The sequence below is a fragment of the Oratosquilla oratoria genome, chromosome 22 (genome assembly GCF_046742065.1).
Source record: "Oratosquilla oratoria isolate Oo_2021 chromosome 22, ASM4674206v1, whole genome shotgun sequence".
Classification (NCBI taxonomy): domain Eukaryota; kingdom Metazoa; phylum Arthropoda; class Malacostraca; order Stomatopoda; family Squillidae; genus Oratosquilla; species Oratosquilla oratoria.
Window position 1 is genome coordinate 14143055 of NC_134798.1, and position 13256 is coordinate 14156310.

Sequence of the window (13256 nt, forward strand, 5' to 3'; positions counted from 1 at the left end):
TCCAATTGGTGTTTTATACCCCATTTTGTTCATGATATCTGGTTCAGAAGTTAATGTTAAGTCTAGTTTTGGCGGTTCCTCATTGTTTCTATATCTAGTATTTTCCTTAACCCATTGTTTTAAGGTGTATTTGATGGTCATATCCAGTAGAATGTTGCTCCAAAGTTCTTCTCCCCCTTTTACTATCATTACTTCCCAGATTATATCCTTTGCATTAAAATTGCCCATGATTACTATGTTACCACCCTTTTTCAGTAACTCGTTTAGCACATTCATTGTGTCTTCCAGTAATTTAGAATGATCACTATCAGACCAAGCCTGTGTTTTTGGTGGTACATACACTGCTACAAATTTTCTGCTTTTCTTCTTTTTGTTAGGTCTATTTGAAACTTCAGTATTTACAAAATGGAATATACGAGATTTGTTAAAAAAAAATACACGGACTGTTTGAATTGTGCACCTCCAGTTGATTCCAGGGGAATCCGCTTGGTGTCACTAGGTTTGCACAGATCAGCTGATTACAATGCCATTTCCCGATTGCAGGTGTTGTTATTTGTGTATTAGCTACGCGGTTTTTAGTGAAGTGTGATTTTTTCATTTGGTGGATTTCAGAATGAATGATGTGGAGGAGCAATGACTTGCTGTGAAATTTTGTGTTAAACTTGGAAAATCTGTGACAGAAACTTTTGCTATGCTTAACATGGCTTACGGTGATGTTGCTATGAAGCGTATGGCATGTTTCAAGTGGCATGAGCATTTTAAGGTTGGTCAACAGTCCATTGAAGATGATGATTGTCCTGGACATCCTTCCACATCAACCTCTGACCCACAAATCTACAAAATCAACACACTGGTGCATGCAAATTGATGTCTGACTGTCAGGGAGCTTGCTGAAGAGTGGGATATCAGTTGGATCTTGTTATAAGATTTGACAAAAAGATTGAAGATGCACCACCTTGCTGTGAAATTTGTGCCATGCCTGATGACGGACAAACAAAAAGCCCATCACGTCCAGGTTTGTCAGGAACTGCTTGATCGTTCAGAAGATGAAAACTTCTTGTCCATGATCATAACAGGTGATGAATTGTGGGTTTATGGTTTTGACATTGAAACAAAGGTTCAGTCATCCCAGTGGATGAGTGAAACATCCCCCAGACCCATAAAAAGCTCACCAAGTTCGATCCAAGGTCAAGGTGATGCTGACAGTTTTCTTCGATGCTAAGGGTGTTGTTCACCACAAGTACCTCCCCAAAGGCTCCATAGTGAACCAGACTTACTACACTGAAGTTCTGAAACATCTGAGGGATGTCATCTGTCACAAAAGGCCAGAAATGTGGAGGAGTGGCAACTGGTTTTTACATCACGACAATGCTCCAGCCCATTCAGCCCTCAGAACTCGTGAGATTTTGGCCAAACACTCGATCACTATTCTTCGCCACCCCCCTACTCACCTGACCTTGCTCCATGTGATTTTTTCTTATTCCCCAAACTCAAAAGACCTTTCAAAGGAAGAAGATTTGAGACTATTCCCAAGATTAAGGCAAATGCGGCAAAGGAGCTGAAGGACATTACTAAAGAAGTATACCAGAACTGTTTCAACAAGTAGAAACACTGTTGGGATAAGTGCATGCGTTGGGGAGGAGAGCACTTGAAGGGGAACCAGATCTGTAACTTTTAAATAAAGTACATTTTGCTTTATGATGTCAGTCCACATATATTTTTAACAGACCTTGTATACTACAGAAAGTTGCAGAGAAATGGTAATTTCCAACATTATTCCACACTGATTACATGGTTACATACATATAAGTTTTTGTTTACTACCATATGCTGAAAATCCCCTGAGCAGCAACACAGTGGGCAGCAGGGGACAAGGATGATCCTTCATCCATATGGAGCTAAGATAAAAGGGACAGCAAATATGTGTTGGGTATGTGTGGGATGGGTGAAGGGCCTTTTGGTATATGTAGGTATTTAATTGTTAATTTGATCTAAAAGAGTGATATTTTATATACACTAAAAAGATCTACCATTTGGAGTTGAACTAGAATTAAAGAAAAAATTGTAGAAATACAATTTTACTTACAAAACTTACTTATCATTCTTACAAAAAAGAATATATATTATGTATGGCACAAGAATGCATCATATACAACTAATTTTCAATCATTTTCATCAACATGCTGATCCATGTTTTAAGTTGATGTTAATATCATCAAATTCTTCATTTCACCAGGTCTATCTTGCAGGAGACTCTTGGCTCCTAGATAACTGGCACTGGCCACCGAATTGGTCCACAGATCACTCAGAAAAGAAATACTGTGATGTCTGAGTAGGGTGAGAGTAGGTTGGGAATGAGGTGTTCTCTTTCTTCTGTGTGGTGATTGCATCGGGGGGCAATTTCAGAGGCCTATTCTGTAATGTTACTAGTTCAACACTGAGTGACAGCCTTAATGCAGTCATCCCAGTATGGTTCTTCCTTTTAATGGTTGTGGGGGAAATACGAGTTTGAGGACTAGTCTTGGAGTATTTGTTTTATGATCTGGGTGTGTATTGGGATGTATTTTTATATAAAAGCATTGTCCAGATCTTCAAAATTTTACTTTATTCTGTAGTACTTATTTGATGTATCTAGTGAGAGTAATGAGAATGTTTTAATTCTTTTGCACAGACAGCCCTGCAAGTCAGGAGAAATGCCCAACTTTAGAAGATAGAAGTCTTCTTTATTTATCAGAAGAAAGCTTACCAGACTTCATTCAGGATGCTGTCACTGAGGTTTGAGGAACTTGTTATTTCTTTGTCTTTAATGGGATAAAGTTGCCAACTACAGGAAGGATAGAAATGTTGGCAGTGGGTGCAAGAGCCCTTGATATCTATCTGTTGTGCTGTGTCACTAAATGCCTATCTTTGTAATTTTTTGTGTTACAGATGAAAAAGAAATCAAAAGACATGGCTTTTATTGGCTTAGTAGACACAGTTTGAGGACAATGTTTTACTCATTGGAGCTTTTGGTACTTAGCACTACGCTGCACCGCACACTACATTGGACATTTTTTCTTGTAATCTAATAGTCCTCTAAATCGTTCTCAGGATTACCTATTGGGGAGTGGACTGAAAACATTCCTAGTAAGATTAAACTTTGGTTGACAACTCCAAGAGATGTCATAATGTTTCTTTGAATTATTTTTTTATTCATTTTGGCAATGTTCACAGCCCATACTCAAGTTTCCTGTCTGTGGAAACCACCTCTTTGCCTTCAGATCTCATTTTATTTTTCTCACTGAAACTGTGGTTTACAATAGCCGCCATAAGTTTGGATGCAATAATGCTGACATCAATACTTATGCCACAAATTGGAAGTCCCTGGCCCTCAATATCTTGAGTGAGGCAGATATTTTTTTGTATGCCTGGCAGCGAGACCAAGGTTGGCTGCTACCAGGCCATGCAGTGTTTCCTGGCTCAGTGCTGTTTGAGATTTGACAGGGGGAGGATTACGTTTCTGGAGCTCCGTGCTTTGCCTTCGATTTTATGTAAATTCTCAGTAGTTTGGTGTCTGTGTTGCCGGCTATGGATAGTGGAGATGAAATTGAACATGACAAGATTGCTGCTTTAGTGGCCCTGTTTAAGGCAGGGCACTCTGTGAAGAAAATCTCTTAAAAAAAAAAAATAGGAGTTACAGTGTGTTCAGTGCAATGCTGGTTGTTATGTTTCAAGGATGGTGGGGGGGCATCACTACCTACCCCACTGTGGCAGACCCAGGAAACTCACACCACACACTTAAAATGTTATTAAGCTTGAGTTAGACAAGTCTCCTCTTAAATTTGCTGAACAAATTCAGCAGGAAAACCCTAGGTTACTAGGTGGTGTGTCTCTTCACACAGTGCAACGCTGCTCCCCCACCATCCTTGAAACATAACAGCCAGCTTTGCACTGAACGCACTGTAACTCCTGTATTTTCAGAGGTTTCCTTCACAGAATGCCCTGCCTTAAACAGGGTCACCATAGCAGCAATCTTGTCACATTACATTTCATGTCCACTACCCATAGCCGGCAACACAGGCACCAAACCACTGAGAATTTATGTAATATCAAAGACATAACATGGAGCTCCAGAAACGTAATCATTCCCCTGTCGAACCTCAAACAGCACTGAGCCTGGAAACATTGCATACCTTGGTGCCAGCCAACCTTGGTCTCGCTGCCAGGCATATGAAAAAATACCTGGCCCACTCAGGATATTGAGGGCGAGGGACTTTCTATTTGTGGCATAAGTATTGACGTCAGCATGATCACATCCAAACTTATGGCAGCTATGGTATAGGTATATAGATCCTCTAGTAGTCTATATTCTATTTCTGATCCAAAGCTGGTTGTTGTGCATAGATGCATATTGACCTTGCCATCCCCTATGTACTTGAACATAAATCTTCCAATTTTTTTACCATCTTACTCAAAAGCAGATAGTAGAAAAGCTTTAGGAAAAGGTGAGGAGGTTTTTTTGGGGGGCCTTTATGGATTTGGAAAAGGTTTATGACAGGGTAGACAGGAAGGCACTGTGGGAGGTATTGCAGATATATGGGATAGGAGGAAAGCTTTTAAGAGCAGTCATATATTTTTACGAGAGTAATAGAGCTTGTGTTAGAATCAGAAATGAAGAGAGTGAGTGGTTTGAGGTAAAGGTGGGACTTCATCAGGGAAGTGTTATGTCACCTTGGCTGTTGAATTTATGCATGGATGGGGTGGTGCAAGAGGTGAATGCAAGAGTGGTGGGTCAGGGATTGGAGATGGTTAAAGAAAATGGAGAAAAGTGGGAGATAAGCCAGTTGTTGTTTGCTGACGACACTACACTTGTGGTAGGATCAGAGGAGGGATTGAGGAATTTAGTGACAGAGTTTGGGAAGATGTGAGAATGAAGGAAGTTGAAGATGAATGTGGGTAAAAGTAAGGTGATGAGATGTACAAAGGGTGAAAGTGGCAGCAGACTGGAGGTGAGTATTAAGGGAGAGAGACTGGAAGAAGTGGATGGTTTTAGACACTTGGGTGTGAATGTGGCAGGAAAGGGAGGAGTAGAGGTGGAGGTAGAATGTAGATTGAGAGAAGCGAGTAAATGCCTTGGTGGATTAAAAAGTATAATAAAAAACAGACATTTGGGAATGGATGCTAAGAGGAGATTGTATGAAGGGGTGATTGTGCTGACAGCACTGTATTGGGCAGAGACACGGAACATGAGAGAAGAAGAAAGGTGGAGTTTGAATGTGTTTGAGATGAGGTGCCTGAGAAGTATAATATGGGTTACTAGCCTGGATAGAGTGAGAAACAAGAAGGTGAGAACGGGCTTGGAAAGGGAGTTTAGAGACAGGGTTAATGAAAGAGTATTGGGATGGTTTGGACATATAGAAAGAATGAGTGAAGAAAGATTAGTAAAAGAGGTGTGGAAGGAGTGAACATGAGGTGACCAAGGATGAGATGGATGGATGGGGTGAAAGGGGAATTGGGAAAGAGGAAGGATGGGAGAGGCCAGAAAATAGGTGTGAATGGGAAATGGTTGTGTATGGATGATGCTGTGATGCATGAAGGGGAGTGGGTGGGGGATGGGATGAAGGAGTATGTGTGAAAAATAAATTGACACAGCCCAAAGGGATTTCTTTCTATCTTCTCCATTTTACAAAGGATTACAAAGGCAGAGCATGCTGACAGGAGACCTTTTGGTCCATAACTAGGTCGGATGCGGAAAAAATAAAAAATAAAAATATAAATAATACACATACATACATATACCAAAGAATTTTTCCCCCTTACACAGGGGGTAGCCAAAAAAGAAAAAGGCATAAATAAATGCATATGCATAGTTAAATAATAAACAAAACAGGTAAATAGTAAATAATAATAAATTGACATATAACTAGTAATATGAATCTCTCTTGACATTTGTCTTGCATACCCACCACTTGTGGGCATGTTTCATCGGTCCCTTAACCCCCAGAATACAATGACGCCTGCGTAAGTGTCATGAGACGCAAGTATGCAATTACGTCCCAAATACAGTAAACCCTCGATATAACAGACAACATGGGGCCAGTATTCTATCGTTATATCCAAAGATCCATTATAACCGAGGATCCCTTGCTATACATACATATACCAAAGGCTTTTTCCCCCTTACACAGGGGGTAGCCAAAAAGAAAAAGGCATAGAAATCACTCCACGCATTTCATTTCCCATATATTCCACTCCCCTCCACCCTCCTTCCTATCTTGGCACCTCCTCGATGACGGGTCATCCCTGCATCGTCCACTGCCCTGGGTCAGAAGCAGTGTTGCAAGACACAGCACATCAGTTATAGTGTGGGTTTGTCTATTCAGATTTTTATGTCCGTCATATCTGATGGAAATACCGGACAGATCCGTTATATCCTGAAGTTTGTCCGGTATCAAAAATAAGTAGGATTAGAAATTACAGTAAACCCTAAATATAATGAACAATATGGGGAAACGGGTTCTGTTGTTATAACCAAAGATCTATTATAACCAAGGATCCCTCCATTTCTGCATGAGGGAATGGAGAGAGAGGGTCACTGATTTGATGAAGCATCCTTGTTTGGATGTACTGTGTCATGTGACACTGCTTCTGACCCAGAGCAGTGAGCGAAATGCAGGGATGACCCTTCATCCAGGAGGAGCCAAGATAAGAGGGAGGGACGGGGGTGGATGGGAGTGGAGTATGTGGGGATGGTTTTGCCTTTGTTTTTTGGCTACCTTCCTTGTAAAGGGAGAAAGCCTTTGGTATATGTACATATGTACTCAAAAGCAATATCTATTAGCCATTTTCTATGTAGTTGTAGTGTATAGGGCTGGAGCAGTGCTCATGGGGTCCCATCTCTCTTCCTCCCATTTGTCAAACCTTGGTGCACATATACCAAATGCCAAAAGCTGTACAAAATTATTCAAGTGTCTAACTTCCTTGGTGGAACACATTTTATATAGCTGTCCTTTTTCTGAAATTTCTATATCATGGAGTTTAAGTGTTTTTTGGCTGGTGGTGAATATTTGACTCACTGATCCAGCCAGTGAACCAACTTTCAGCTTTTCTGTTCTGAATAACCAGTAACAGTTCAGCACCCTTCTTGTATTCCTTACTATTTTGGAAATGACCCAACAGTCTAGACTACCTCTTTACAATTCATCCTTTTACATATTCTCTCAAGCTTTTTCCTCTGTTGTGATAATTTGTAGGCTTTTGGTACTCTTCCATAGTTGTTTTGTTTCTTCTCTTCCACTTCATCCATGATACATCCTTGTCTTTCTTTTTATATTTTATTGAATGAGACTTTTGAGATTTCTTTCCACAAACCATTGTCACACCCAATTTGTAGAGGCTTTTAAAGGATTCTTATTTTGTCTCCCATTTTGTTAGTATTTATGAATTCCTCTCATCAGTTTGCTTCTTCAATTTTTTTTCTCATACTAGAGATATTTCTTTCCAAAATTATATCTATCTTGTCAGTATATTTCATTTCTCATCTGTGTATCTCCTGCGAACAGGAATTCAATGATAAGATTGCTGCCTTGAGCTACAAAGGATTACAAAGGAGAAGCATGCCAACAGGAGACCTTTTGGTCCATAACTAGCTCAGATGCAAAGAAAAAAATCATAATGATAAATAAATACATACATATACCAAAGGCTTTTTCCCCCTTACAAGGGAGCTAGCCAAAAAACAAAGGCATAAAAACCATTCCCACCCATTCCATCCCTAATACACTGTGCTTCCCTCCAGCCTCTACCCTACCTCTTATCTTGGCACTTCCTGGATGACAGGTCATCCCTGCATCTTGTCCACTGCCCTGGCTCAGAAGCAGTGTCACAAGACACAGCACATCCACAGCAAGGCCGCTTCATTAAATCGGTGACCTCCCCTCTCCATCCCCCCATGCAGAAAAGGAGAAGACAAGGAGAAAAGGCCCTTCGGGCTGCGTCAAATTTTTCTCAACACTTGAGTACGCAGCATCACTTTGGACACCCAGTACCAAAAAGAATATTAAGAAACTAGAAAGATTACAAAGAGCGACAACCAAACTAGCACCAACTCTTGCCGAACTAACATATGAGCAAAGACTGTCCAAATTGAATCTACCAACTCTGGAACAAAGAAGAGAAAGAGGAGATTTGCTGACTATCTACAGAATAATGAAAGGAATGGAAGTTTTAGACAGGAATGACTTGTTAGTGTGGGACAACGGTAAAACGAGAGGACACGGAAAAAAACTGAAAAAGGATAGTTATAGAAAAAACTTGAAAAGGAACAGTTTCCCACACAGAGCAATAAATACATGGAACAAATTAGACAACAAAACAGTATGTGCAAACACTATACAAGATTTTAAGATAAAACTTGTTGCGGAGAGATACAAAGATGGGTCACCATGAGCATAGCTCCCCTCCCGTATATTACAACTAGGTAAATACAACTAGGTAAAGGTAAATACACATACTACCTCACCCCCATCCCCCTACCCATTCCACCTCATGCATCACAACATCATCCATATACAACCATTCTCCATTCACCCCTGTCTTTTGTCCTCTCCCATCCTTCCTCAACAGACATTCCCCTCTTCCCCAAGGGCCCTTTCACCCCATCCATCCATCTCCTCCTAGGTCGCCCCCTCACGTTCACTCTTTCCACATCTGCCTTCCATACCTCTTTTACTAGTCTTTCTTCATTCATTCTTTCCATGTGTCCAAACCATCCCAATACTCTTTCATCCACCCTATCTCCCAACTCCCTTACCACCTCCATTCTCCTCCTCACCTCCTCATTTCTCACTCTATCCAGCCTAGTAATCCCTATCATACTTCTCAGGCACCTCATCTCAAACACATTCAAACTCCTCTCTTCCTCTCTTATGTTCCATGTTTCTGCCCCATACAGTGCTGTTGGCACAATCACTCCTTCATACAATCTTCTCTTAGCATACATTCCCAAATGTCTATTTCTCATTACACTTTTTAATTCACCAAGGCATTTACACGTTTCCCTCGATCTACATTCTACCTCCACCTCCACTCCTCCTTTTCCTGCCACATTTGCACCCAAGTATCTAAAACTATCCACTTCCTCCAGTCGCTCTCCCTTAATGCTCACTTTCAGTCTGCTGCCACTTTCACCCCTTGTACATCTCATCACCTTTTACCCACATTTATCATCAACTATGTTCTTTCACACACCTCAAACTCTGTCACTAACTTCCTCAATCCCTCCTCTGATCCTGCTACAAGCGAAGTGCCGTCTGCAAACAACAGTTGGCTCACCACCCACTTTTCACCATTTTCAAAGGATTACAAAGGTGGAGCATGCCGACAGGAGACCTTTTGGTCCATATCTAGGTCGGATGCAAAAAACAAATCATAATAATAATAAAATAGCAAACAAAAACTATAATAATGTAAATAACAAATGAAATACATCAATAAATGCATAGGTATAGTTAGATAATAAACAGGTAAATAGTAAATAATAATAAATTGACATATAACTAATTATAAATGAAAATCAGACAGACAAATGATAACAAAACAAAAACAAATAATATAAAATAAATTATAATCATCACAGCATCTTGCTTAGGTGTTTATCTAAATGATTCTTAAAGCTTCGAACTGAACTACATTGCACTACCTGTGCAGGAAGTTTATTCCATTCATTAACTACACGGTTGGCAAAGTTGTTTCTACCTACTTCCAAATTGAATCTATTTCCGGACAGATTGAGACCATTGTTTCTTGTCTGATTCTCATTCAATGTGAAAATTTTGTCACTTTTGATGTTATCAATTCCCTTTAAAATCTTAAAAACCTGTATCAAGTCACCTCTGAGTCTACGCTTTTTTAGGGAAAACAGATTCATATGTTTTAGTCGATTTTCATATGATTTATTTTTTATATTTGGAATCAGTTTTGTGGCTCGCCGTTGTACTTTTTCCAGTCTGTCAATGTCTTTAATGAGATTCGGTGACCATACGGAAACAGCATATTCCAAATGTGGACGAAATAATGATTTATTTAGCTTGTTAATGAGTGATGGACTTTTGAAATAAAAAAAAATCACGCAGTCAGTCCTAGAATCTTATTTGCTTTCTCAGAGGCTGAAATACACTGCTTGGATGATTTAAGGTCGTTACTGATAATTACGCCGAGATCTTTTTCACTATCCACTTTTGTTAACGAATTTCCAAATAACTTGTAATCGTACTTACTCTTATTTTTACCTATGTGCATTACCTTGCATTTACTTGTGTTAAATTTCATTAGCCACTTTTCAGACCATTGCTGTAATTTATCTAAATCTTCTTGAATATCTAATTGGTTTGAGTGATCATTTGCCGCTCCGCACGGTTTTATATCATCAGCAAATTTGGAAACAGTAGATTTTAGTCCATGGTCTATATCATTTATATATACTATGAATAGAAGTGGTCCAAGAATGGAACCCTGAGGAACTCTACATGTAACATTTTTCCATCTAGAAGTTTTTCCATTTAAAACAACTCTCTGTTTTCTACCATTCAACCAATTACTAGTCCAACCTAATAGGCTAACACTTATTCCGTGCGAAGCTAATTTAGTAAGTAGTCTTTCGTGTGGGACGGTATCAAAGGCTTTTGCAAAGTCTAGATATATTAAATCTATATTGTTTCTTTTGTCATAATTCGAGATAAGTGTGTTGTAGACTTCGAGTAAGTTAGTCACACAAGAACGTTTCCTTCTGAAACCATGCTGGCTAACATTTCTCAAAGGTTACTTTCTAAATGATGTTCGATAGCATCTCTGATGATAGTTTCCATTATTTTTCCTACGATTGAAGTCAAACTTATAGGCCTATAGTTATTTGGTTTCTTTTTGTCACCTTTTTTGAATATGGGAGTAAAGTTAGCTAGCTTCCATTCTCTTGGGACATCTCCGGATATGATGGATTTCTTGAAAATAATTTCTAATGGAACAACAATCTCATTTTTCATTTCCTTTAAGATTCTTGGATGCCAACCGTCAGGCCCTGGTGTTTTATTAACTTTGAGTTTATCAATACACCTTTTAATTTTTTCTTTTGTTATATGTACTGACCCACCATCCTTGCATTTACCTCTCGCACTACCCCATCCATGTATAATTTGAACAACCAGGGTGACATAACATCCCTGACGAAGTCCCACCTTTACCTCAAACCACCCACTATTTCTAAACCTGACACATGCTCTACTACTCTCGTAAAAACTCTTGACAACTCCTAGAAGCTTTCCTCCTATCCTGTATATCTGCAAAACCTCCCACAGTGCCTTCCTGTCTACCCTGTCATAAGCCTTTTCCAAATCCATAAAAGCCCAACAAAAATCCTTACCTTTTCCTATAGCTTTCTGACATATCTGTCTTACCACAAAGATCTGATCTACACAACCTCTACCTGTCCTAAATCCACACTGTTTCTCACCAATTACTCCTTCTGTTCCTCTCCTAATCCTCTCAATCAAGATCCACCCATAAGCCTTCCCAACTACACTGAACAAGCTGATCCCTCTGAAATTACTACATTTACACTTGTTCCCTTTTCCCTTGTAAAGTGGAATATACAGGCACTCCTCCAGTCCTCCAGCACTCTGCCCTCTCTCCAACAAACATTAAATAACTTCACCAGCCAGTCCACCATCACTGTATCTCCTTTTTTTTTTTTTTAGACATTCTGCATGGCATCCATCCTTACCTGCTCTCATCATCTTAACAACTGCCTTCATTTCATCCTTCCTTATTTCTCCTCCATTTTCCTCACACATCACAGTCATTTTCTTAGTACTTCCCACTGCAACTATCTTTCCCTTCCTATCCTCCTTCACATTTAGCAACTCCCTAAAATACTCTGCCCATCTTCCTCTTACTGCCTTCTCTTCCATTATCATCTCTCCATCTGCATCTCCCCATCTGGTATTGACTGCATGTTGTTATGGCAAAGTAGCATTCAGTTGATACTTTAGAGTCTATCTGGGGTGCCCCTAAGGACCAGAGCCACACATAATTTTGTCTGTGATAGAGGAGGACTCTGCTCACAGAGAAATTATTAAACTTTTATTATACTGCTACTGTCCCTCCGTTATGCTGTCCCCCAACCCCTTGTTTCTGTCCTGTACCATTTCTCTGAATATTCATTTTCTTGTTTTGCCTACCCTGTGGTAGGGGATAGAATACTGCCACCAAGTATTCCCACTTGGATCGTAAGAGGCAAAAAAACAGGACGGGGATTGAGACCAGGGGCATCCTTCTCCCTGTAGCCCCACAGGTTACATTTCTAAAAAAAGTAAAGGCATAAAAGGGTCTAGTTTTCCAAATAAATAAATAAATAAAAATTATAATAATATAAATAATCTAGTTTTCCAAATAAATAAATAAATAAAGATAATAATAATATAAATAATAATAAAATAAATGCATAGCTATAGTTAAATAATTAACAAGCAGGTAAATAATAAGTAATAATAAATTGATAAATAATGATAAATGAAAATCTTTCATAAACAAACACAATAACAAACAAATAATATAAAATAAATGGCAGGGACTACAGCATTTTGTTTAGGTGTTTATCTAAACAAATCTTAAAGCTTCAAACTGAACTACATTGCACTGCCTCTGCAGGAAGTTTATTCCATTCATTAACTACACAGTTGGTGAAGTTGTTTCTACCCATTTCCTGACAGTTTGAGACTATATTTCTTGTCAGATTTTCATTCAATGTGAAAATTGTATCACCCTTGATGTTGTCAATTCCCTTTAGAATCTTAGACCTGTATCAAGTCACCTCGAGTCTATCCTTTTTATAGGGAAAACTGATTTATATGGTTTAGTCAATTTTCATATGGTTTATTTTTTATATTTGAAATCAGTTTTGTGGCTCGCTGTTGTTGTTTTTTTCCAATCTGTCAATGTCTTTAACCTCTTCAGTACGGTTCAAAATCTCGCTGGCAGCATTAGCTGCCAGACGTACGATGTGTCGTAATAATACTCGCATCATAAAATATAGTCACCGCTTATATCGATCATTCTCTCTTTCACCCGTGAATTTTGATAACCATAGAAAATGTGATGAAGACAGTTTAGAGTATGTCATTACGCAGGGGCAACTACAATAAATATAATCAAGACACCGATATGGCAGCCTCGCGTATCCACTTGCTCCTCATGCCGCCTACGTATGCGGCACCGTATAGAAG

At 39.3% G+C, this 13256-nt stretch overlaps 1 protein-coding gene across 1 annotated transcript in view; it reads left to right on the forward strand.

Annotated features, from left to right (window-relative positions):
• Positions 1-13256, forward strand: part of LOC143037439 (E3 ubiquitin-protein ligase RNF180-like) — a 138239-nt gene that overhangs the window by 13047 nt on the left and 111936 nt on the right. Inside the window, exon 3 of the mRNA XM_076205660.1 lies at positions 2672-2775. Coding sequence (XP_076061775.1) covers positions 2672-2775 — 104 coding nt within the window. The remainder of the gene's footprint in view (positions 1-2671; positions 2776-13256) is intronic.